Source organism: Perognathus longimembris, chromosome 19 (assembly GCF_023159225.1).
Source record: "Perognathus longimembris pacificus isolate PPM17 chromosome 19, ASM2315922v1, whole genome shotgun sequence".
Taxonomy (NCBI): Eukaryota; Metazoa; Chordata; class Mammalia; order Rodentia; family Heteromyidae; genus Perognathus; species Perognathus longimembris.
This window is the reverse complement of record NC_063179.1, coordinates 40328334-40352086: the sequence shown is the minus strand read 5'-3', so window position 1 is coordinate 40352086 and position 23753 is coordinate 40328334. Positions and strand designations below refer to the sequence as shown.

Genomic DNA, 23753 nt, shown 5'->3' with positions numbered 1-23753 from the left:
CCACACTGCTAGACTGCCCCAGTGAGGCGGGGGGAAGCTGTTCCAGGGGGTGTGGGCTCCTTCTCTGCACTTCCAGGTGCTCTACTTGGTAGACCCCTTCCTCAGCTACGCTTCAGAGGCTGTGGAGTGGTGCCGTCTCATCTGGAACATGCTGAGCCTGGGCAGCTCAGGCAAATGCCAGGACATAGAACAGGGAGGACTCAGCCCCGAGTCCCATGCCCTCGTGTGCTAGGCAGGGGCTGTGGGCCTTGTCCTCATTGTTCCCACTGCTCACATTGAAAAGAGAAGTCGCTTGTTTGGGAGTCATCCACCATTCGTCCCCTGGCTACGAGACCGTGGTTGAGGCACCTCATCTCTATGTGCTCGCGCAACTGTAGACACGTTTGCATTTCACAAAGACGGTTTCATGGTGGAGTAGTCACCTGCTGGGTGCAATCACTCCCATTCTCCATAGAAAGGCTTCTTCTGAACAGCCCACCTGGATAGCAAGCACTGAAATTCTGCTTTGACCACAATTTTGGGTTTTTTTAATGACAAAAACAGCCTGCTGCCCCAAACTGCCGACAGGAACAAAGTGAACAAGAACAAATTATCATTTAACTGTTGGTAACCTGGCTCTTGTAATCAATGTCAGGAATGTACAAATATCTTTTGCATTAAAGTATGGAATAAACTATCTGTAGGCATGGATAATGACAGCAGTAAACTATTAGGTATTGCCAATGGAAACCAGTAAGGAATGATTATGATTTGCCTAAGTGTCAGCTGTCCTTTTGTTCAGAGGGCTCTTCTGAAGTCCTTGATGAGGAACCCTACTCTGAGCTTCCTGACATAGTTTGCTAGTAATGGAATGTTCTAGAACATACTACCTCCTACTCTACCTTTCATTCCCCTCTCCCATTCCTCTCCCACTCCTGCTGTACCCACTTCAGGGTCTTTCTTTAGGAATTTCTGTGACTTCAGTTTCTGAAGTAGTTAACAGAAAACCAATTCTGTACCATCCAATGAAGCAATTCTTAACATCTTTCCATCAGTGATTCCTTTTTCTGCCACATTTACAAAGTCTCTAACCAACTTCTGAGAAATTTGGCTGGATTTTCTCAATTTTCAAAGATCCTTTAACACCTTCATTCTTTTTTTTTTTTAATTTTATTGTCAAGGTGATATACCAGAGGGGTTACAGTTACATAATAAGGTAGTGAGTACATTTCTTGTCATACTTGTTACAACAAACCTTCCCTCAATTTTCTTTCCCTTCCCTAGTTCAGATAAGCATATATACAATATCCAGTGTACCAGAATCATATATAGTGACCACAGGGCGTACGCCATAGGAAATTCATCTAGTACATGAAACATAACGACAACAGTAAAATCCTCCTGTTTCCATCTCTTGGAGTTCATTTTGCTTAGCCTCATCTTATATAATCATATGTACATAGCTGTTGGGCTGTTGTGATCCTCTGATAGGTCTATCCTAGACCTTTTTATGTTTATTTAGTAATTGTTTGGTTTTAGAGACATGATGTAAAGTCACTGACCAAAACATCTGGAAATACCATTTGAAAAAAGTTTGTTATTTTACAGACACGATCTCTACTGTTCTCTCCCTGCCCCAACATCCACATATCAGGGAGACCGTGCACCTTTGTTCTCTGTGCTCTAGGCTTGTCTTCCTCAACATTATTTGTTCAAGATCTGACCATTTCCCTGCGAATGCCATCATTTTATCATTTCTAATCGCTATGTAGTATTCCATTGTGTATAGGTACACATTTTTTGGATCCATTCATCTGTAGTGGGGTGTCTGGGTTGTTTCCATATTTTGGCTACTAACACCCTCATTCTTTTTTTTTTTTTTTTTGGCCAGTCCTGGGCCTTGGACTCAGGGCCTGAGCACTGTCCCTGGCTTCTTCCCGCTCAAGGCTAGCACTCTGCCACTTGAGCCACAGCGCCGCTTCTGGCCGTTTTCTGTATATGTGGTGCTGGGGAATCGAACCTAGGGCCTCGTGTATCCGAGGCAGGCATTCTTGCCACTAGGCTATATCCCCAGCCCCTACACCCTCTCTTAACTGTAGTCATTTCAAGAATTTGGAGTACTCTCCTAATAACTTTTATACCATTTTTTAAAAATTCATTAGCCAAGGGTTCCTGTGTGAGAGGCACAGGGACTTCTTCAGCCAGTCTCGTAGCACCAAGGACAGTTGTAGCTTTCCTTTGGTTCATTTGGACAGCATTTGGCCCATCGGCCTCCAGACAGCTACTTAGTCATCCAGCTTTTCCTTCTCATCTTCACGGGTTGTAAAATCTAACTGCTCAGTGACTTCTTGAATACATTTTTCCATTTACGCTTCGTCTCTTTTCGTCCTTCTAAAGCATGATATCACCTTTGGTCACAAGGACCCATCCAACATTTCTTAAATCATGAGGTTGGACATCTTCAAGATTTTAGGCTGGATCCCTCTGGGGCCAAATACGGCACCACCAGTAACCATAGCCATATCTTCCAGCTGGTTATTCCTGTTGTCACCAAAACCTAGACCTTTGCTACCTAAAGACCTAAATATCAACTTTCAACCTATTCACAAATGAATACATGAGCTGGTGCCGGTGCTGGTGTCTCAAACCTGTAATCCTATATACTCAGGAGGCTGAGATCTAAGGATTGTGGTTTGAAGACAGACCAGGCAGGAAAGTCCATCAGACTCTTATCTCTAGTAAACTACTCAGTAACAATCCAAGAGTGACACTGGCTCAAGTGGTAGAGCACTAGTTTTGAGCAAAAGCTCAGGGTCAGTGCCCAGGCTCCAGAGTTCAAGCCCCAAGACTGGCAATGTGTGTGTGTATGTGTGTGTGTGTGTGTGTGTGTGTGTGTGTGTGTGTGTGTGTGTGTGTGTTTCAGAGCTCAGAATGTACTTTGGAACTTTTTCAACTCTGTTAGATAACCATTGTTTTTCCATTTTAGCCCAATCTAATAGCCACAGATCCTGAAAAATTCCTATACCTTGAAGCCTGGCCAAGGGCTTACAGTGAGCTCTGACAATTTCCATAGCAGCTGTAATAGATTAGATGCTAGAACTTTTCTTTTCACTCAATAGAACATAGGTAACTTGGAATTCACGTTTTTGACTTTTTGATGTATTGCTAGAGTCTAGGGAAATATATCCTTGAGATAGCATTATGGCTTCAGTAATGTCTAATGTCTAGTTCACGATTTTCCCATCCCGCGTGAGAGCAATGAGGCCTAGCTTCCAGCCCTTTGCATTACATCAGAGATGATGTTGCCAATTTCACCAACTGTCTTTGCAGCAATTGTAAGAGCCTGAACAGTTTCTTGAGGGATTGTTCCAGGGTTAGGCTGCTGCTCAGGTTCGGCAATGTCAGCACTGGCAGCTGATGTTCCCTGGATTAGCACTTTTGCTAATCTTTCTGAATCAAAATCTCTTTGCATGAGAGCACGCCCGCACAGAAGTGGTGCTGCCCTCCCAGCCTAGTCATCGGTTTTGTTGACCTCTTGAACAAGTTTACCTAGCTCCAGTATTTTCCCCGCACCTGTGCACACGTGGTGGGGGGTGCGCGCGTGCATACACACGCACTAGTCTTGTGGCTTGAACTCGGGGCATGGATGCCCCTCCTGAGCTTTTGTGCTCAAGGCTAGTGCTACCACTGGAGTCACAGCTCCTCTTCTAGCTTCTTCTGGGTAGTTCATTAGAGATGCGACTCATGGACTCTGCTGCCTGGGTTGGCTTCAAACCTGGAGCTTCAGATCTCAGCCTCCTGAATAGCTGGGATTCCAGATGTGAGCCACCAGCGCTGGCTCGCTCCAGTACTTTTATGTTTATCCTTTAAGTCAGGGATGAGGAACATCTGCCTACAAGCTGAATAAAGCCCCAAACATCAGGCAGTACGGAACAGCACAGATATATAATGTCCCTCACTGGCTGCACACGGCCTGTCTGCCTGTCTTGATAATTATGTATGGCCCATCATGATGCTATCAATATAATATCCACATAGCCAGAACAAGGCTTCTCCACCCCTGTTTTGCCCCAGTCACACCGTCTTTTGTTACTTTGGGACTTTGATAACTATAGATCTTCCAGTACGCCCCATGCTGCGCGAGCTCTGTGCTGAGCAGCCTTCCTACGCGACACAGCCGCGTTATAGATGCGAATGGAGCAATCAGTATGGAAAGTAGGGGCCTGGCTGTGGGATCGGCGATCAACCCACTTCTGACCAATAAAACTAAGGCTGGAGTTGTATTGGCCGATGCTACCAGATTTAAAAATCATACAATTCCAAAGCATACCTCCTCTTTACTTAAAGTGCTCTTTTTAAATTCGGCTCACTTTCTAACTCATCATCATCAAAGTGCTGAGGGTGCCGCCCTGTGCATTCCAGCCAAGCACTGTGCCACTGAGCTACAGCTCGAGCTCTGTGTGTGTGTGTTGGGGGGGAGGCGTTCTGTGAATCATGGTTCAAAGCCATCCCATCAGGAAAGTCCACGGAGACTCTTATCTCCACTTAAATACCAAAACAAGCTGGCAGGGGACCTGCGGCTCAAGCAGTAGAGCGCTAACCTTGAGCAAAACAGCTCAGCAATCAATAGTGCTTAGACCCTGAGTTCAAGCCCCAGGACTGGCACAAGAGAAAAGAACTGAGACTGAATAAAAACTACACATTTAAAAGTATTCACTTAAGTATTTTTATTGTTTTGATCATTGTTAGGAAGGATCTGGTGAAATGCTTGTACCTACAGATACAGTTTCTCTCCTCAATGCTTCATGCTTGAGGGTTTCCTCAACACCTCACTCTTAGCCAGGTTGGTTTTCTTTTCTTATTTGATCCTTCAGCTAAGAGAAATATAGTTAACTGTAAGGGTATACTGGAAATTTATAAATACTCTTTTCCGTAGTAGAAAGAATAAGAAAGCTAGCTACAGACGTGTGTGTGCACGCACATGCGCACTCTCTCTGAGCTTTTTGTGCTCAAGTTGAGTGCTCTACCACTTGAGCTCTACTTCCAGCTTTTTGAGAGTAGATTATTGGAGATAATAGTCTCATGGACTTTCCTGCCTAGGCTGGCTTTGAACCTGGATTCTCAGATCTTAGCCTCCTGAGTAAGCTAGGATTACAAGCATGAGCCCTAAGTACCTAGCTGAGACATTGCTTTTTGAAACTTCCAAATGACCTGATAGATATATTCTTAGCTGAATGTCCTTCCTTTTTTTCATGCTTTGCTAGAAATGCTGTCATCTTCATTCAGAAGATAGTTCCTTCTTAATGTAAAGTGAGTGGGCTTTCATCCTGTTTAGATGCTTTGTGGTTTTATCCTATCAGCCATGTAATGTGCAAAACACGGAGCAGAGCATCATAGAGCTTGGAAGCACATCCACCCAGCATGGTCCCAAGAACCTCCTTGTTCAGTTGACCCTCATTAGCCTCAAGGGACTGAATCCAGGACTCTTGCCAATACTAAAATCCATGATGCTAATGTCCTTTGTATAGAATGGTATAGTGCTAGTGTATAAGCTCTCCGTACCCTTCCATAGACTTTAAATCATTTCTGGATTTCTTATAATAGCGGATGCAGTCTGGGTAAATGCTGGGTAAATAGTTGTGGTGTTTATATTCTGCTGTTAAAGACCACTGTTTGGGGAATAGTGGCAAGAAATAAATATTCAGTACAGACACAAATTATTTTCAATAATTTTGAAGCTGGCTGAACCCGTACATGGGGAACTTATAGAAAAGACTGGCTATGTCATACTTCATTGTTTATAGAATGAATATTTACGTGTGAATGAGCTATGGGTAAAAGGTATAAGGAAGTACTTTGGAAGTGCAGATGAGAGAAATGACACTTTCATCATGACAATAAGGAAGGACAATCCTTCAAGACTTCAGGAAAGGAACAGGATTGGGCAAAGATGTTTGAACCCATGTTTGCAGGGACAGAGGTTAAACGGCAGAGATAAAGAGGTTTGGCTAGGGCTTTTTCACTGAGGCATCATAGAAGGTCAGGTCGGAACGTTAGCCCTGCATGACAATCTGAAGATCTGACAAGCAGTGGTGTCTGTAGATGATCGTGATGGCCAGATGCTAGTGGTTCACACCTGTAATCCTAGCTACTTAGGAGGCTGAGATCTGAAGATCGAGGCTCAAAGCCAGTCCCGGAAGGAAAGTCCATAAGACCCTTATCCTCCAATAAAACAGGAAATGGAGGTGTGGCTCAAGTGGTAGAGTGCCCAAGCCCTGAGCGCAAATCAAATCACAATACCAACACAACACACACACACACACACACACACCACCACCACCACCACCACCACCTCCACCACCACCACCAGCAATTAGCATCTAAGGAGGGTTAACCTGGCATGATCTGTGAAATAGAAGAAAAGCTAGCAGTGGAGACAAGTCAGAAGTTAAAAGTCAGAAGTGACAAAGGATAGAGGGTAATCCAGTGCAACAGTGATATAAGACAATATGTTGGAATAACTGCACAACTCGGGGGTGGGGGGACTGGGGAAGGAAGATGGGAGAAAAATGAAGGAGGGGGTAACAAGTATGACAAGAAATGTACTCCTTACATAATGTAACTGTAGTCCCTCTGTATATCACCTTGACAAAATTAAATTTAAAAAAAAAAAGTCCGAAGTGAAAGAGGGACAAAGGACTTAGTAAGGTTCACAGCAAAGATTGAAATTGGAAGACAGAGGGCTGGGGATATAGCCTAGTGGCAAGAGTGCCTGCCTCGGATACACGAGGCCCTAGGTTCGATTCCCCAGCACCACATATACAGAAAACGGCCAGAAGCGGCGCTGTGGCTCAAGTGGCAGAGTGCTAGCCTTGAGCGGGAAGAAGCCAGGGACAGTGCTCAGGCCCTGAGTCCAAGGCCCAGGACTGGCCAAAAAAAAAAAAAAAGAAATTGGAAGACAGAATTAAGATGAATGCTAAATCCCAGGGGTGGTGTTGCCTCTCACAGGAGGGGGCAGGCACTTTAAAGCACTGGCAGTGTCAGGAAGGCAAATGGAAATGTGTCACTGCCAGAAGAGACTGATTACTTTCCTCCTGCACTGACATTCTTACAGTGTTGATCAAGTACTGTTTAAAGCACAATTACCAAGCCCATTGTTGATTGGTTGATTGCTCACGCCTGTAATCCTAGCTGTGCAGGAGACTGAGATCTGAGGATCACAGTTTGAAGCCAACCAGGGCAAGAAAGTCCCTGAGATTCTTATCTCCAACTAACCGCCAAAAAGTCAGAAGTGAAGCTGTGGTTCAAGTGATAGAGCACCAGCCTTGAGCAAAAGAGCTAAGGGACAGCACAGCACTCTTACACATAAAAGCAATTACTAGTGCTTTTGTAATGTTTGATATTTGAAATACTGTGGCTGAAGAGCTCAAAACATGGAGCAACAGACTAGAGGTGCTTGCACTCAGCATATGTGTCCCAAGTATGTCTTTGTAGATAACTTTCCCTGTTCTCTAAGATGTTTTCCCCATGGTCAGCTAAGAAGTGGACCAATCTAACATTTTTAACATGAGAAAATAAAGGAATGGATCTAAGCAAATACTCAGGCTACCCAGGCACAAAGCTATAAGATAAGAAAAGTATAAGCCATCCATATTGTGGCTATAGTAGTTAGCAGAATAAACAATAAGTAAAACATTGCTTGGTGCAAAGCAAAGTGTAAAAATCACCATGATGAAGACAACCGCCTTGGAATACCTCTGCCATCTTTGATCATGTACGTTCAGTCTGCGGATGATATTTGCATAGCAGTATACAACAACCATGAATGGAATTAAGAATCCAAAGACAGCTAAGGAGATGAAGTAGCACAGCTGGAAGAGGGAGGAAGACTCGCAGAGGTGGTAGCCATCATGGCAGGTGGTGATGTCCAGCTGTGGGAGGTATAATTCCTGCTTCAGGATGCAAAATGGCAGCATGTATAAGAACACCATTACCCATACCATGCCACAGGTTAGCCAAGTGTATTTGCGCTTGGGCAGCCTCCGGTAGGTGAAAGGATGAACAATGGCCAGGTAGCGGCTGATGCTCATGCAGGTAAGGAGCAGAATGGAGCAGTATAGGTTTCCATAGAAGAGCACAGTGGTAACCCGGCACAGAACCTCTCCAAATATCCAGTTATTCCCATTGAGGTGGTACACAATCTTAAATGGCAGTGTGACACAGAAGAGAATATCGGCCACAGCCAGGTTGGTGTGGAAGATGGTCAGACAGATGGGTTTGATGCTGAAAAAAAGTTTCCACAGCGTCATACTGTTGGCTGGAATACCAACCACAAACACCACGATGTAGATGGCGGGAATCAGTTTGGTCCTTACGGAACTTGTCAGGTACCCTACGGTGACATTATTCATGTGAAGATGGGAAATATTTTCTTCGGGGCACCTCACATTTACAGTGGCTCCTGTCCAGTCTTTTATGCCAGAAAGTGGGAAGTCTTTAAAAGCATTCGGTGGGACACCACGCAAAGTCCTCACAGTTAGGTCTGGTTTTCCTGAGTTGTCTGCAGTGTTCCCCTTGCCTGTAGGTGAAAGGAAATCGTTACACATGATTATTTGGCCAAGCCTCACTTTATAGTTGGTATAAATACTAAATGGAGTATTTTATTTGGGGCAGTACTGGGATTTAAACTCAGGTCCTCGCCATTATTAGACAAGTCCTCTGTGTATTGAGCCATAACCTTAGCCTCAAATGACGTATTTATGTTCCATAATTTATGTGGTTGTAGGGTTGAGAGCCATTTTTATTTTAAAAGCTCATTATATATTTTAATATTACATCACATATTTATTTTCATTATCATACATATATATGCCTGATATTGCCTATAATCAGTAATCCATAGGCATGTGTTTAGTGTATGTCATAAGCCCCAGTACATACACGCAACCCACACAGATGACAGATCCTTACATGAAAGGAGTTAATAATACTAATAGAAACAAAAATACCTCAACAAAACATTATAGGCAAATGTTATTTTGACTATAATAAGCTACATAGATATTCAGATTTAAGAAACATGTCAAAGAAAGGGATGAACTTGAGCAAAGATGAACAAGGCATATAAAGAGGTGGAGTCTAATAAATTAGATTTTTCTGGTGATAAGTGGGCATAGGGTCTGGGAATACCCAATAAGTACCAGGAAATGTTCATTGTATACTTACGGATAGTCGACACTTTATTGCCATAAAGGTTTAAGAAAGTGTAGAATTTCAAATACATGTTATTGCTGTTTGGAAATAACTCTTAGACTGGTGTAGAAAACACACAAAAATTCATTGTCATATACTAACGAAATGCATCTGAGAGATGAATTTGAAAAGATAGATTATACTCAAGTTCTTGAAGGGTCCTGAGACTATCCTAAGACGTGATGGCCCATTCATGAGACAGCATACCCAGCTCCAATCATAGTACCGGCCAATGTGGTGAACAGAATAGCACCACAAAGATTCCATCTGCCGCTTCCAGGTACCCGTGAGTGTGTTCCTTCATAGGGCAATAGGGAACTTTACAGATGGGACGAGTTACAGTATCCTGGACTGATTGGGTCACATGTAATCCTAAGAGTCCCTGATAGGAGGAAGGCAAGAGGGTAAAAATCAGACAGATTTGGAGAGGCTGTGCTGCTAGCTTTGAAGATGGAGGGAGGGTTGGGGTTGGGCCAAGGAATGCAGGCATTTTCTAGAGTCAGAAAAAGGCAGGAAGTCAGATTCTTGTCCAAATCCTCTTGAATGAATACAACCCTGCCACAAAACACCTTGATTTTAATACTTCTGACCTCCAAAATTACCAGTTAATAAATCTGTGCTGTTTTAAACAATTTATAATCATTTGTTAGAGCATCAGCAGGAAACTAGTGTAACCGTGACTTTCACTCATATTCTAGATGACTTCAGTGGAGGTAGAAAGAACAGACTGTTAAGCATTAGTGGGAAGGGAGTCTGATTTGGATGCTATGGCAATTATTCCCACTCTAAGGATATTAAGGTTAGGAAAAAGGGAACGTGAGTCCAGGAGGGCAAGCAGGGTACAGAGGGACTTGGTGTGTGTTGGGGGCAGGGAGGGAGGAACAAGAGGCAAGATCTCCGGGGGGTTCCAAACTTGGAGAAGTATGCCATTAATTGAGAATAGGATAAGAAACCAAGGGGCAGGATAGGGAAGAAATTAACATCTCATATTTTTTAGAATTATTGGAGTGGGGGGGGAAGCTGGGAATATGGCCTAATGGTAAAGTGCTCGCCTCATATACATGAAGCCCTGGGTTCGATTCCTCAGCACCACATATATAGAAAAGGCTGGAAGTGGCGCTGTGGCTCAAGTGGTAGAGTGCTATAACCTTGAGCAAAAAGAAGCCAAGGGCAGTGCTCAGGCCCTAAGTTCAAGCCCCAGCACTGGCAAAAAACCCCCAGAATTATTGGAGTGGGGTAACTGTATATAAATGTCTTGCAAGTGGTTAGAAGACTAGTCCAAAACCCAAATTGAATGTGTAGATTTTTTAACATATAGAGATGATTCTTTAATTTAGGAGAAATGGATATAACCAAGACAAAGATGTAAAAAGAGAAAATACAAAACAGAATTTAGAGAAAAAAAAAAAACACCCTGGATACTGTATATACATGTATTAGAACTAGGGAAGGGAAAGGAAATACCAAAATCGAGAGACAAAGGATAAAAAGACAAATGATACCCAAAGCAATACTTACAAAACCATTTGGTGTATACAATTGGACAACTCATGGGGTGGAAGGGGGAGGGGGAGGCAGGGGAAAAATGAGGGAGGAGGTCAAGTTGGATAAGAAATGTACTCACTGCCTTACATATGAAACTGTAACCCCTCTGTACTTCACTTTGACAATTTAAAAAAAAGTAGAGAAAATGTCCCATTTTTAAGGGAAGAGAAAACGAAAGTAAGAGGATGGAATCACTAAGATTACTTAAGAAATTAGAAATGATTTAAAATGCACACACACACACACACACACACACACACACACACACACACACACCAGCTATCTGCCATAAATATTTGTCAGAGCTTGTTGGCATGTTGATTTTAGTAATCCTAATTCCTAAATAGATACTTTCAACAAATCTTGAATATCTAAATCTGTTTATCATTACATTATTTTTCTGCAATTAACTCTTGGTTTCTATAGCTTCTTTCTGATTTGTAATGTGACCCTCAAAGTAGACCCTTAAACCTCTGAACTTATAACTCATGAATTCCATGAATCCAGTGTTTGAGATGGAGATAGTGTAATCTGAACAACTAGGCCTGAGGGTGATCAGGTATCATCTAAGGACAGGCATAGACTGAAGCAGAGAACTGGGAAAGTGGCTTTCCTCTGGGTCTGTGTTTAGACAGAATGATTAGCGGCAAGTCATGTCACCAGATACGCAAATGCTTCCGCACATCTGCAGTTCAGAAAACGTGTGTCTAACTTCCCCTAAGGATGCATAGCTTTAACGAAAGGTAGGCAGGAAGTTGGAGAATGAAGGCTACAAATCACACTGTCCAAGAAACTTCCCTTTAAGACTGGGTAAGGAGCTGCTAAGACCAAGTATTTGCTTTCTGAAAATTCCTGTAATTGAGCAAGACATTGTATATGTTCAACAGTGACTTCATTTCACTTGGTTGTATGTATTTTCCATGAACATTCCAGATCTGAGCCCATTTATTTGTCAAAACTTGGTTTGCCATATGTGTATACATGTATATACACATATATATATGCTCACAAGCATATGTATGTATATATATGTGTGTATATATGTGTGTGTGTGTATATATATATACATATACATATGCTTGTGAGCTTGTGCCAATATTGGAGCTTGAACTCAAGGCCTTACGCTACCCCCTAAGCTTTATCACTCGGGGCTGGCACTCTGCCACTTGAGCCATACCTCCACTTCCAGCTTTTGAATGGTTAATTGGAATTAAGAATCTTGGGCTGGGAATGTGGCCTAGTGGCAAGAGTGCTTGCCTCGTATACATGAAGCCCTCAGTTCAATTCCTCAGCACCACACGTATAGAAAATGGCCAGAAGGGGCGCTGTGGCTCAAGAGGCAGAGTGCTAGCCTTGAGCAAAGAGAAGCCAGGGACAGTGCTCAGGCCCTGAGTCCAAGGCCCAGGACTGACAAAAAAAAAAAAAAAAAAGAAGAAGAAGAATCTTGTGGACTTTCCTGCCCTGGCTGGCTGTAAACCCTGATCCTCAAATCTCAGCCTCCTGCATAGCTAGGATCATAGGCGTGAGCCACTGGTGCCTGGCAGAGCCTTCTTTTCATCTTTTGGGAAAAAGTCCTATCTTTCCAAAATTAAAGGAAATTCCTACAAATGCAAACACTTGTCACAAAGAATATTGCTTTCTGACCTAACTATATCTAAAATTTTGACTCTAGTATGAATTTTTAGATATTAATAGAGGACATCTCTGGACTCATCTCCAGGACTCCAGCCTTGTAGTAACCCTTTGGTTCGTACTTTTCATGAGAATTTCCAGAGAATTAGGTTCTGTTGACTCTTACAACATTAGCAGTGCCATCCTGTATTCCAGAAGAAAAGAACTTACCCGTTTGCCAAGTGGTGGACAGCAGGAGCAGTAGTCTAGAAGCTGTCATAATGAGGGCTTTCATGTTGGAGTCCCAAAACCCACTTCTGCAAGGCGTAAAGTCACAGAAGCAAGTAGATACTTGTTCTCTTGGCTGAAGCAAGTTGTCTTGGCTGTACTTTGTGGGCAGGAACCTGCCCTAGTTCCTCTGTAGGGAAATTACGTGATACAGAAGTTTCGGTATGCATAATTCAGGCCAAGCCTCAGAGCAAATTGCATTATCTCTGGAGAAAGTCGCCTAACTTCCCCACCCCCAACAGGCCTTAGGTGCTGAAGAGATGCTGTAGCTTTCTCTGGTATAACCAGAACTTGCCAGGAACTCTAGTGGCTCATACCTGTAATCTTAACTACTCAGGAGGACCGCCATTCAAAGCCAGCCTGGACAGTAAAGTCCCCAAGACTCTTATCTCCCATTAACTATAACAAAAATCCAGAAGTGGAGGTGTGGCTCAAGTGGTAAAGAGCCAGCCTTGAGCAAAAAAGCCAAGTAAGAATTCGAGACCCTTAGTTTAAGCCCCAGTACCAGCACACACAACACACACAGAGCTACATACAGATTTTGTGCAGCAGTTAGCTATGCTCATATCTCATTTTGCCTATTTCAAAAACACAGTGCCAGAGTGTAATTTTTACTTAATATTTGAGTAGTCAGAACTTAGTCTTTCCTTTATTCTCCTATTTCAGATTTTAATTCTTAAACTCACTAAGTTTAAATTTATCCTGGAAAGCAAATACTTTCTGAAGTTAAAAATGTTTAGGTGCTCGATGGCTTTGAAAATGTCTACCACTTCACATCTATCTGCCTAGCTGAACTTGACTTCCTACTAGCAGTTACTGTTAGGAGAGGAGCTGTTTGCCACAGCCCGCTGTGTTCTGAGGAACTTAGTAACAGCAAACAACACTCTATGATTATGCCAAAATCGTTATACAACACTCAAGTGCAGCGAATGCCCTCTATTCCATCAACTCTGTGAGAAAGTCTCCAATAAGATTGTTTTAAGTAGTTGTACAGAGAGATTGCAATTCAACTATTTTGAGCACAGTGCATTTTTGAGTGCAATATCATCCTTTCCATTCTTCTCCCCACCCCGCCCAACAATTGTGGTAGGAGATACATAACAAAATTTACCACCTTAGCAATTTTAAGGGTACAATTCAGTCATATTAAGATCATTCCCAGCTCTAAGAGAATATAATTAGCCTTAATGAATAGAGTATCATTTTGTACACAGCAAAAAGGAAAACACTGCATTATAACAAACTTGCCTGTAATTAACATAATATATGGCTAAACTCCAAGGCTGGCAACCCAATAGCCTGCTGCAAATAAATTACATCAAGAATCAGAAAAAAATAAGATTCCACATGAGACTTAACAGACTGAGGGCTAAAGAAGGAAGAAATAGGTTCTTTTAAGCAGTTCATATCTCAATTTTGGATTGAACACCCAACACTGACACCTACACATAGCTGAATACAGTAGTCCTGTGTGTTGTTTTTTTTTTCATGGAATGACATATCTTTCCTGATAATATTTAATTTCTACTGAAACATTTACTTGCAGCTTTGGGCAGCATTTATAAAATGCTTGTAGTTACTACCTAGCAGTCCCAGTTAATATCAGTGAGCAGTGTATTTATAGTAGAATCATCAGAACCAACTCAAAGGTAAGTTAGTAAAGATAATTTCATGTATTGTCACTGCACCTACCTCTGTCTTTCTGAAGCTCAGCCATGTTTCCTCCTGGACTTCAAAACCATGGTTAATCTCTTTTTGCCGTGTATTCACACCTGACGCTGCCTTCATCATGTTATATGATAGTTATTTTTTGACACATCTGTCTATCTCTTCCACAAGACTACGAGCTCCTTGGGAGCAATCAATATTTTTTTGTCAGTCATGGTGCTTGAACTTGGGGCCTGGGCACTGTCCCTGAGCTCTTTTGCTCAAGACTAGTGCTCTACCACTTTGAGCCACAGCACCACTTCCGATTTTCAGGCAGCTAATTAGAGATAAGAGTCTCACAACCTGGCTGGCTTTGAACCTCAGTCATCAGACCTCAGCTTCCTTGATTAGCAAGGATTACAGGTGTGAGCCACCAGCGCCCAGCTATATTTTTATTTATGTCTCTGTGACTAATAAATGCTGAGCATCACTCTTTCCCATGGCACCCTGGGGCACCCAGACATATCATTTGGCCACCACAGTAATTGAATGCTTATTTAGCCAGGGAAAAAAAGCTCTTTGGAGGAGGTGGTATGTAATTGAATCCTAAATGAGAAAAGGCAGCCATGTGGCTAAGGCAGAGTCCTAGAATCTAAAGAGAGCGCGTGTGAAGTTCAAGAACAGAGACAGAAAGGGGTACAGCCCTACAGTTCATGGGAAGGACGTTTGTGTTTTCTTCTAGTGGGGTTTTGTTGGAGGAGGGGCATATTGAGGCAGCCATTTTGGAGAGACCACGTGGTTTTTTTCTAGAGGGCCACAGAGATGCTGGACGGCCTTGGAAGCAACAAAAACCCACAAGACCAGTGTAGTTGTCCATGTGAGAGATGACAGAGCAAACTTCTGGTTTGCTAGGACAAGAGAGAAAGGGGTCCGATTCAGGATCTACTCACTAGTAGATCGTTCTATGCAGGGCGCTGCTTATTGGTTTGCTGGTTAAGAATTTGGAAACTATAATTAAATGGCTCCTGAAGAGAAGTTATTGATTTCATTCTGTCATTCGCTGTTCTCTCTCTTTGATTCTATGCCATTGTTCCCAGGACCCTGATAGTATTTCTAAAGTTCTGTGGCTGGATGAGATACAGCAAGCCATCGATGAAGCCAACACACACACGAGCAGAGCAAAGCAATGTAAGTCCTTGCCTCCTTTTGTTGTCAGTGTGCCTTGCTTAGATTTGGATGTACAGCTGAAGTCATGTTTTTAATTTCTAGAAGGATTTGGACTCATACCTCATTTTAGTTTCGGGATGCATACTTAGTCCAGACATTTGATTAGCTGGCTCCCTTCCTTGCACTGATTGGTTGCTATCTCCAACAAAATGTGGAACCATGTTGCTGAATAGAAACCAGTGTGGGGCGGGAGGGGGGGGGGATTTCTCTAAGTTCTCAATTTTATGAATGGATCAAATCCACCAGAAACTAGCCTGTTAAATATACGATAAAAATCCATTGCTAGGATTTGTCAGACAAACAGACTCATGGGGAGGTTGGGCGGTAAGAGGGAGAGCAGGACAATATGCAGGTGTGGGTTGATGTACAAAAGCAAACTGAGCGGCATCTGGAATGGCCTCGGACCTGTGGAGTTGTCTAGCTGATCATGGCATTCCTAGAATTAAAATCAACCAGTGGTTCCTAACTTCTTCATCCGTGCAAGTAGAAGAGTTTTCAAGAGATGTCTACCTTGAATAATAAAAAGAATCAAATTCCCTTATTGTCCAGAAAGGAGCCACATCACAAACACAGAACCTCTTAGATGAGGAAGAGCCCAAGTCCCCTTGGGCAAGGATACCACAATACTACCAAAAAAAGAAGTATGCCGTTAATCTTTCTCCTGGTCTTCCCGGAAGGGTTCTAGAGGTCTTGCAGCGTGACTGTGCTGTAGGAAAGGGACAGAAGCAGGCTTTTCAGAACCATTAGCCACTGGTCATGAGCCAGCGTGAATTGCTGCAGACCTGAAACCCCACTGTGGTTCCCCGGTCAGAGCAGGGGTTTTGGAAGCTGTGTGATCCATGGAGCTTTAATCCATGTTCTCTTACAGTGTACCATTTCCCAAACCCACCCTGTGACTACCCCAACCCCACAGGGCACGGCTAGACAGGACAGTCACTGAAAGAATTCTCACATTGGGGGGCTGGGGATATGGCCTAGTGGCTAGAGTGCCTGCCTTATATTCATGAGGCCCTGGGTTCAATTCCCCAGCACCACATATACAGAAAATGGCCAGAAGTGGCGCTGTGGCTCAAGTGGCAGAGTGCTAGCCTTGAGCAAAAAGAAGCCAGGGACAGTGCTCAGGCCCTGAGTCCAAGCCCCAGGACTGGCCAAAAAAAAAAAAGAATTCTCGCATTGGCACCCATGGTTTAAACAAAATTACCTTCTTTTCAACAAGGAATAGTAAGAAAATCTACCTGACACCCGAAATAGCTTCCAAATGTATATACTAATGGTCTCTATGTATGAATCTCTACATAAATTAAAATAAGACCCAATAAAAACCTGCCTGCTTATGGAATAGATTTTCCCTCAGCTTGGTCTCCACAACAGATGTGCTTTCAAACTTTGGAAACATCTGCAAGGAACATCTGGTATTTATGTCTTTAGCTTGGAAAAGTATCTGCATTTTTCTCCAATCTAAACTTTTACATCCTTAAGAACTTTAGTTTTGCCTTTCTAGTACTCTAATGTTTAAGGGGGGAAATAAGATAATTGAGATATGAACATAAGAGATTTAAATTGCTATCTAAAAATAATATACTTAGGTGGATACATAGGAGATTTAAATTAAAATATTAAACCAAAAGCAGCTGTCCTCTGATGAGATAACTGTCAAAAAATGATATTATAATGTGGATACTCAGCCTAAAATGGTAATGACTTCCTTCTCAGAAGATCACATTGATTAAAGAGTTCTTTTATTTCTTTTATTCATTGCTTTTCTTACATTTGGTCTGTCAATCTTAGAGCTTTTTTTCACATTGAGACTCTTGATTCAAGTAATAGAGTGCTAGCCTTGAACCAAAAAACCCAGGGACAGCGCCCAGGCCCTGAGTTCAAGCCCCAGGACTGGCATACAAAAAGAAAAAAAAAATAATGTTTCATAGCCAGTGCATTAAAGCTGCGCTACTCTTCTCACCGCATATGCCTGGCATAGACACCTTGAGCCCATTCATGCTTTCCGCAGACTTCGCTCTCCTACTGTGGTTATTTCTCTTCCCAGCTCCAAGCACAGCAGAAGCTACCGTTTTTCAAACAATAAAGAAGCATAAGCAGGCACGTGATATCACAGGAGATGACCCCTGGTATTGGAGGGGACACTGAAAAGCATAAGAGTTTGAGGCCAGTTAGTTCCAGAGCAAATGGCACTGACTGTTACACAGACAGTGTTTCATGCCAGTACAGGGACTTGAACTCCGGTCCTCACATTCACTCTTGGCTGTTACACTCAAGGCCTGGTGCTCCATCACTTGAGCCACAGCCCCACATCCTACAGTCCAATTAATGACACGAAGGACCTTCTGCCTCCTCTAAACAAAACACTAAGCACCTACTGTGTCACAGACTGTGAGTAAAATGAGGAGCCAAGAGTGTCTATCCTGTGACCGTTTTCTCCAAGGCATGGTTCAGATTTGCATGGAAAATGCTGTTGAGATGGGACTTGGCTCTGGAGATGCATCTCCTTGCACATCAGTGTGTGAGAAATGGCTCAGGATGTTAGAGTGTCAGGCAGGAATAAACTCAAATCACCAACTCAAAAGGAACTCAGCAAAGCTATATTTACTTCCAAAAACTGGGAAAGCAAGCCCCCAGAAGCAGGCAAGCTGCTCCCTTTGTAGCCCTAACACAGCAGGCTCCTCCCCTCTGCTCCCATTGGCTGAGCTCCGATGTGCAATCCATAAAAGGATGCGGCTTAATTAGCATGATGTAACTAAAATTTTAGGACCTTTCAACAAGATTTCTTAATTAAAGTGCAGCAGAATAAGGATTTAACTAGAATGTAATTAACAAGGGCCAATCCACCTGCCAAGGCAGGAACTTTTCAGAAAAACAATTCCCACAAGATTAACAGAAAGGAAGCAGACTAGTTCCATAGAAAAGAGGCTTTTCTCACAAGTACTAGATAAGAAAAGAACATTACTGTGTTCGAGATTTGTGCCCATATACTGTGAGCTTTTTTTCTTTTTTTGTTTTGGATTGGTTTTTTTAAGTGGTCCTACGCTTGAACTCAGGGTCTGGACACTATCCCTGAGTTCTTTTGCTCAGACTAGTCCTCTACCAGTTGAGCCAGTTGAGCCACAGCTCCATTTCTGGCTTTTTGGGGTCGTTAATTGGAGATAAGACTCTGAAAGACTTTTCTGCCCAGGCTGGCTTTGAACTTCCATCCTCAAATCTCAGCCTCCTGAGCAGCTCAGATTACAGACATGAGCTATGAGCACCCACCTTTGATTTATTTTTGTTTAGTTCTGCATGTCTAACTGACAAATTATGAAAACAACACTTGTTCTGTTGTTTATGCTGGAACATCCTTACCTAGAATAATAAAAGTAGATAATAAAGAATTTATTATGTTAATTTTCTTTAGGCAACAAAGGGTTTAATATGATTTTATTTAATAGGAAACAGAAAATTTGAAAGGCTTATTTAACACTAAACCAGTCCATAACTGTTTCTTTTCCCATTTGCACATATCTACCAACTGTATCTTTCTAGAACATTTGTTCCGGTTGCTAATGCAAACATTAGCAAGCGTACCAACAAAGTGCAAGCAAATATTAGATTTTCTGCAGTAGCATTTTGCTTATCCTATCATAGAAGTCTTCATAAAAGTAGTTCTCAAATACTGATTACTCAAGTAATGAATACTCTTGTTGGGCATCAACCCAATGGCACAGTTTACTACCATGGTACCACACAAGATGACCCAGAAGGTACTATGATTTCCAGTATGCCATGTTCTTGTCAAATCTGCTTCTTCCTACAACCCGAACTGGTAGAGGAGCTGGTGATTGGTTCAGGTATATATGGTACCTATTCTCTAAGTATAAAAGGTTTAATAGCAGAACATCTCAAAAAGATTAAATCAGGTACTTGTGTGTCTTTGGAATGAGTGGAAGAAAACAGCTAACAGAAATTTTTCTCCCATTACTCAGGGCTTACGCTGATCGTTGACGTCAATAAGTGTTTGGATGGAAATAAAACAAATGATATTTTGTCTGTATTGAAGTCCTCTGCTAGTAATGTTCAAGACGTGATTCCTGAATGTGGTGATAGGTACTACGATGCCCTCTTCAAGGCCAAACAGTCCAAATCTCAAACTGGTAAGCTTTTACACTACGCTGCATGTATCATTCAAAATATGATTGGTTTGGGTGAGATTTTCTTTGGTTATTTCCTCTGGGTTTCTTTGGGGGTGGAAGGGGGAGAAAGGGGAGGATGGAACGGGGGGGCCTCACACTTGCAACGTGGGTGTTCTACCCCTGAGCTCTGCCTCCAAACCTGTTTTTGCACTGGTTATTTTGTGGCCCGGTCTCACTTCCTACAAGACTCATGCCTGGACTGCTGTCCACCCTTTTCATAGGCTTCTTGTCTTCGATGGCCTGAAAGGTAAGTCACTGCATCCAACTTCTCCCAGTGCAGATGGAGTTCCACAGACCTTTCTGTCCAGGCTGACTTGAACTGTGATCCTAGCCAACCTCAGCTTGCCATATCAGCCTAGGGTGGCTGGTGTCTTTTGTTGTGCCAAGCTCTTGCTTGGGAAGGGGTCTTGAGAACGTCTTTGCCTATACTGGCCTCAAATCATGATCCTTTCCATCTCCTAAGTAGGATTGCAGGTGTGAGCCACGAGCACCGTACTTACATTTTCTTTCTAGGTAAGTCACAGTTCAAGTCATTTTCTTCATGCGAGCAGCCGTTGACTTAGTTTCGTCTAAACCAGAACTTTCTTTTTACTGCCTTCTTTCTTTATTCTTTGTTAGGTTTTGACACAAATGATTCCATCTTGACTAACAACTTTCACATGTACACCTACATTTACTGCGCACATTATATGTATATATTACAGAAGCAACATGAATAACAACACAAAATAATAAATGTGAGCACATCTTTTGTGTCCACATTTCTTCACAGTTGTTCATTTGCATGTGTCAATTTCACTTATCATAGGTGCCATTTATTGGAGATCTGAAAATACCTCTACTATCTCCCCATGTTGTTACATGGGTTTCCTAATTCCTAAGTCAGAAAATCCTTAAGCCATGTGCTTACTAGGGTACATTTGTTTACATTTTTGTTCCTATAAATAATACTTTAATCAGCATTCGTCTAGATTTTTTCCTTTTGGGGGGGAGTTAATATACATTCTTAATAGGAGAGGTTGTATTGTTGTATTTCTAGATGCACACACAATGTAATTCGAACAAATCCACCCCTTCCCCCATATTCTGATTCTTCCCTACGCTCTTCCTTACTTTTCCCGATTAACTTTCATAATCAGATTCATGCATTTAATGTGTTTCATCGTTTGGTCTCACCAGGCAGAGTGATGCCACCAGCTGACTAGCCAGAAACAAGACCTCTCCCTTTTTTGTCTCCCTCTGGAGGCAGTATGGATTTTACTTGGACACCGGCAGGGGGTTGCGGAACTCCCTGACCCGCTGGCTGTATCTTAATCTCAAGGCCGCAGACTGCTTACACATTGCTAGCATAACCAGAACCCCCCCAAGTGTCTCAGTCAGAAGGGTACCTGTTGTAGCTCCCTGAGATAGAAGGAACAGAAGGTTGTCTTGTCTGACGATGGCCCGCTGCAGTAGGGAAATCACAGTTCCACTGAATCTGCATGGGTTTTAAGGCATTGTCCCACTGCTCTTTCTGTCGGTCTGTCGTGGAGGCCTCTGGGCTTACCTGTGGTGGAGGGTTCAGCTTCTCCTTGCCACCAGAGGTTCTGCGGCTGGAGCTGTAAGCTGTTTCCTAATTTCCTCTGTTGTCTTTCTGGCTTTCCACACTTCCACTGTCCTGTTCCTCTCTTGTGGTTCTTGGTGTCTTTTTCACTTTCATGCATACAAGTATAACTTGTCTCTTGTGAGCTACTCAGTGTCTAATGGAAACAGCTTTTATGGGCCATTCTCGCCCACTCCCCCTGTCCTGTGGCTTTTTGCTTAGTGTTACTGAGACGAGAACACACCATTTTCTTTAATAGACTTCCAAACTGTTTTCCAACAAGTTTTCTATTCTTTCTGACAGCAAGGAAACATGTTTTACCACCAGCTCATCATTGTGAGCATCATCGGTAACGAGAATTCTCATTTAAATTCTTTGTAATGTTTTTGGTGGTTCTTAGTTCTCGGGTATGGAACAGAAATCATAACTGGGAATGAAAAAAGATTTCTCAATATAAGGTGTGTGCCGATAGGTTCATGAGGAAACATTGGTCTCCACCGATTTAAGCCATGACTACCAGACAGTTTTCTACCAGGCTTGGCAACCCAAATGAACTCCTTTCAGCAATTCTTTCTTTCTCATTTTGTGAGGTTGTATAGAGCCATAGGAGTCAGGGGGATCATACATTTTCTTTTTTCCCCTCTGTTAGTTGATCTTCCTGGTATACATTTGCCATTTTTAACTTTGGCAAAGATACATTCAAAGTTACACACTTCTGCATTGGCTTAATGCAGATCACTCCACCCACCTAAACATGGTTCATGGCCCTTGTAGGTCATAATGAGAAAAGTTGCAGAGAGAAAACGTTATGGGTGGAGAATAATGTTCATTGGCCTCCTCTGTCTACTGTGTTATTGCTGGCATATGTTTTTCTTGTTTGGTTTTCCATTTCTTTGGCCATATTCAACTCTCACCATTCTCATAAAAGATTGGAGATCCAGAGCTAGCATTACACATTTGTCTCTCCTTCCTCCCTCCTTTCCTCCCTCCCTTCTTCCCTTCCTTCCTTCCTTCCTTCCTTCCTTCCTTCCTTCCGTCCTTCCGTCCTTCCTTCCTTCCGTCCTTCCATCCTTCCTTCCTTCCATCCTTCTGTCCTTCCTTCCTTCCTTCCTTTTTGACTTAGTAGAGAGCTATTATTAAATACAGGAAATGTGTTCCATTTCCCTGGAACACATTTCAATCATTGGAAATGACTTCAACTTAAGACCACCTGAGAGCATCTGAATGCTTGGTGAAAAGCATAGTTGTTTGATTGCTTATCTCTATTGGAAGAAACTACACTATTATGTGTGGGTTTCATGTCCCTTTGTAGAATTTAACAAACTTGTTTTCTTTAGTTGCTAATGAAGAAGGCTCCTGGATCAAATTCAATCTGCAGGAGAAATATGACTACTATTACAATGTCGATTCTCAAGAGAGTTCCTGGGTCCCACCCACATCGGGCTTGCCTAAAGAATCATGGCTCACAGGAAAAGAAATTGAGGTATGTGAAATCTAACTGTATGAAGATACGTATGGCACTGAGGTGGGCAGAGGACTTGACTAACAAGCAACAAAGCCTGGAGTTCAAACCTCACTTCCAACAAAAGGCGATAAATATGGTTGTTGGCTTTTCTGTTTTTGTCTCAGGAGTATGAAAGACAGAACTTACTGATTTAAAGCCTGGACAGAGGGTAAATTTGTCATGAATGGTAATTGGATGTGAGTGTATTGTTACATTTACGATTTACGATTTTTTTTCCATATTGGCATAACCAAACAAAACAGAGCAGGAGGAAAAGCAAAAGGTATGACACTAATTTGTGATGGTAGATTATCCGAAGAAAGCATCTTTGAACTTCCTTTAGCAAAATTAAGTTCAGTTAGTGATCATGTCTTAGTTGTCAATATTCAAAATATTTCATTTCTCTTCCCTCTCTGTCACCCTACAATTTACCTGATCTTTTCCAACCAAATGCCATGTTTACCTTTTAAGCACAGGAAAGGGAGTCTCTGTCACCCACAGTCCTCTCTATCTTCAAGATAGTTTCAGGAGCAAATCCCTGGGTTAGGCAGAGAACAAGACAGATAAACTTTAAATGTTTGCTTCTTCTGAGATGAATATCTCACACGTTTTTATTGTTTGATGTCATATTGGAGACTTTGCATGTGTGAATATCCAAATGTATGAGAAGCAACACCGTTGAGTATATTTTATATAGGATTTCTGATTAACTGAAGTAGAAATTAGACATGTGCCATATACTATAAGCAATGAAAATGAACTATGATGTAGTAAGTCTGAGTTTTTATTTCACCTCTCAGGATCTCATTAATGAATCTTTGAACTATGTTTGAAAGTTTTAGTCTATAAGATTTCTCTTTTCAAAAGCAATTTATCTATTCCATCTTATTCTTCTTTTTACCAAAGATACACATACACACAGATGTATGTATAAAAC

The 23753-nt window shown here is 42.2% G+C and overlaps 2 protein-coding genes across 2 annotated transcripts in view; one reads left to right on the top strand and one right to left on the bottom strand.

Moving 5' to 3' along the window:
• Nucleotides 1-23753, top strand: part of Iqgap2 (IQ motif containing GTPase activating protein 2) — a 236914-nt gene that overhangs the window by 153146 nt on the left and 60015 nt on the right. The window contains exons 14-16 of the mRNA XM_048368331.1: nt 15420-15510; nt 19524-19691; nt 22650-22795. Of these exons, the coding sequence (XP_048224288.1) occupies nt 15420-15510; nt 19524-19691; nt 22650-22795 (405 nt within the window). The remainder of the gene's footprint in view (nt 1-15419; nt 15511-19523; nt 19692-22649; nt 22796-23753) is intronic.
• Nucleotides 7271-13033, bottom strand: F2rl2 (coagulation factor II thrombin receptor like 2). Its single transcript, XM_048368332.1, is given in 2 exon segments — nt 7271-8557; nt 12619-13033. Coding segments are annotated over 2 exon segments (1131 nt in total). The 5' UTR covers nt 12683-13033; the 3' UTR covers nt 7271-7490.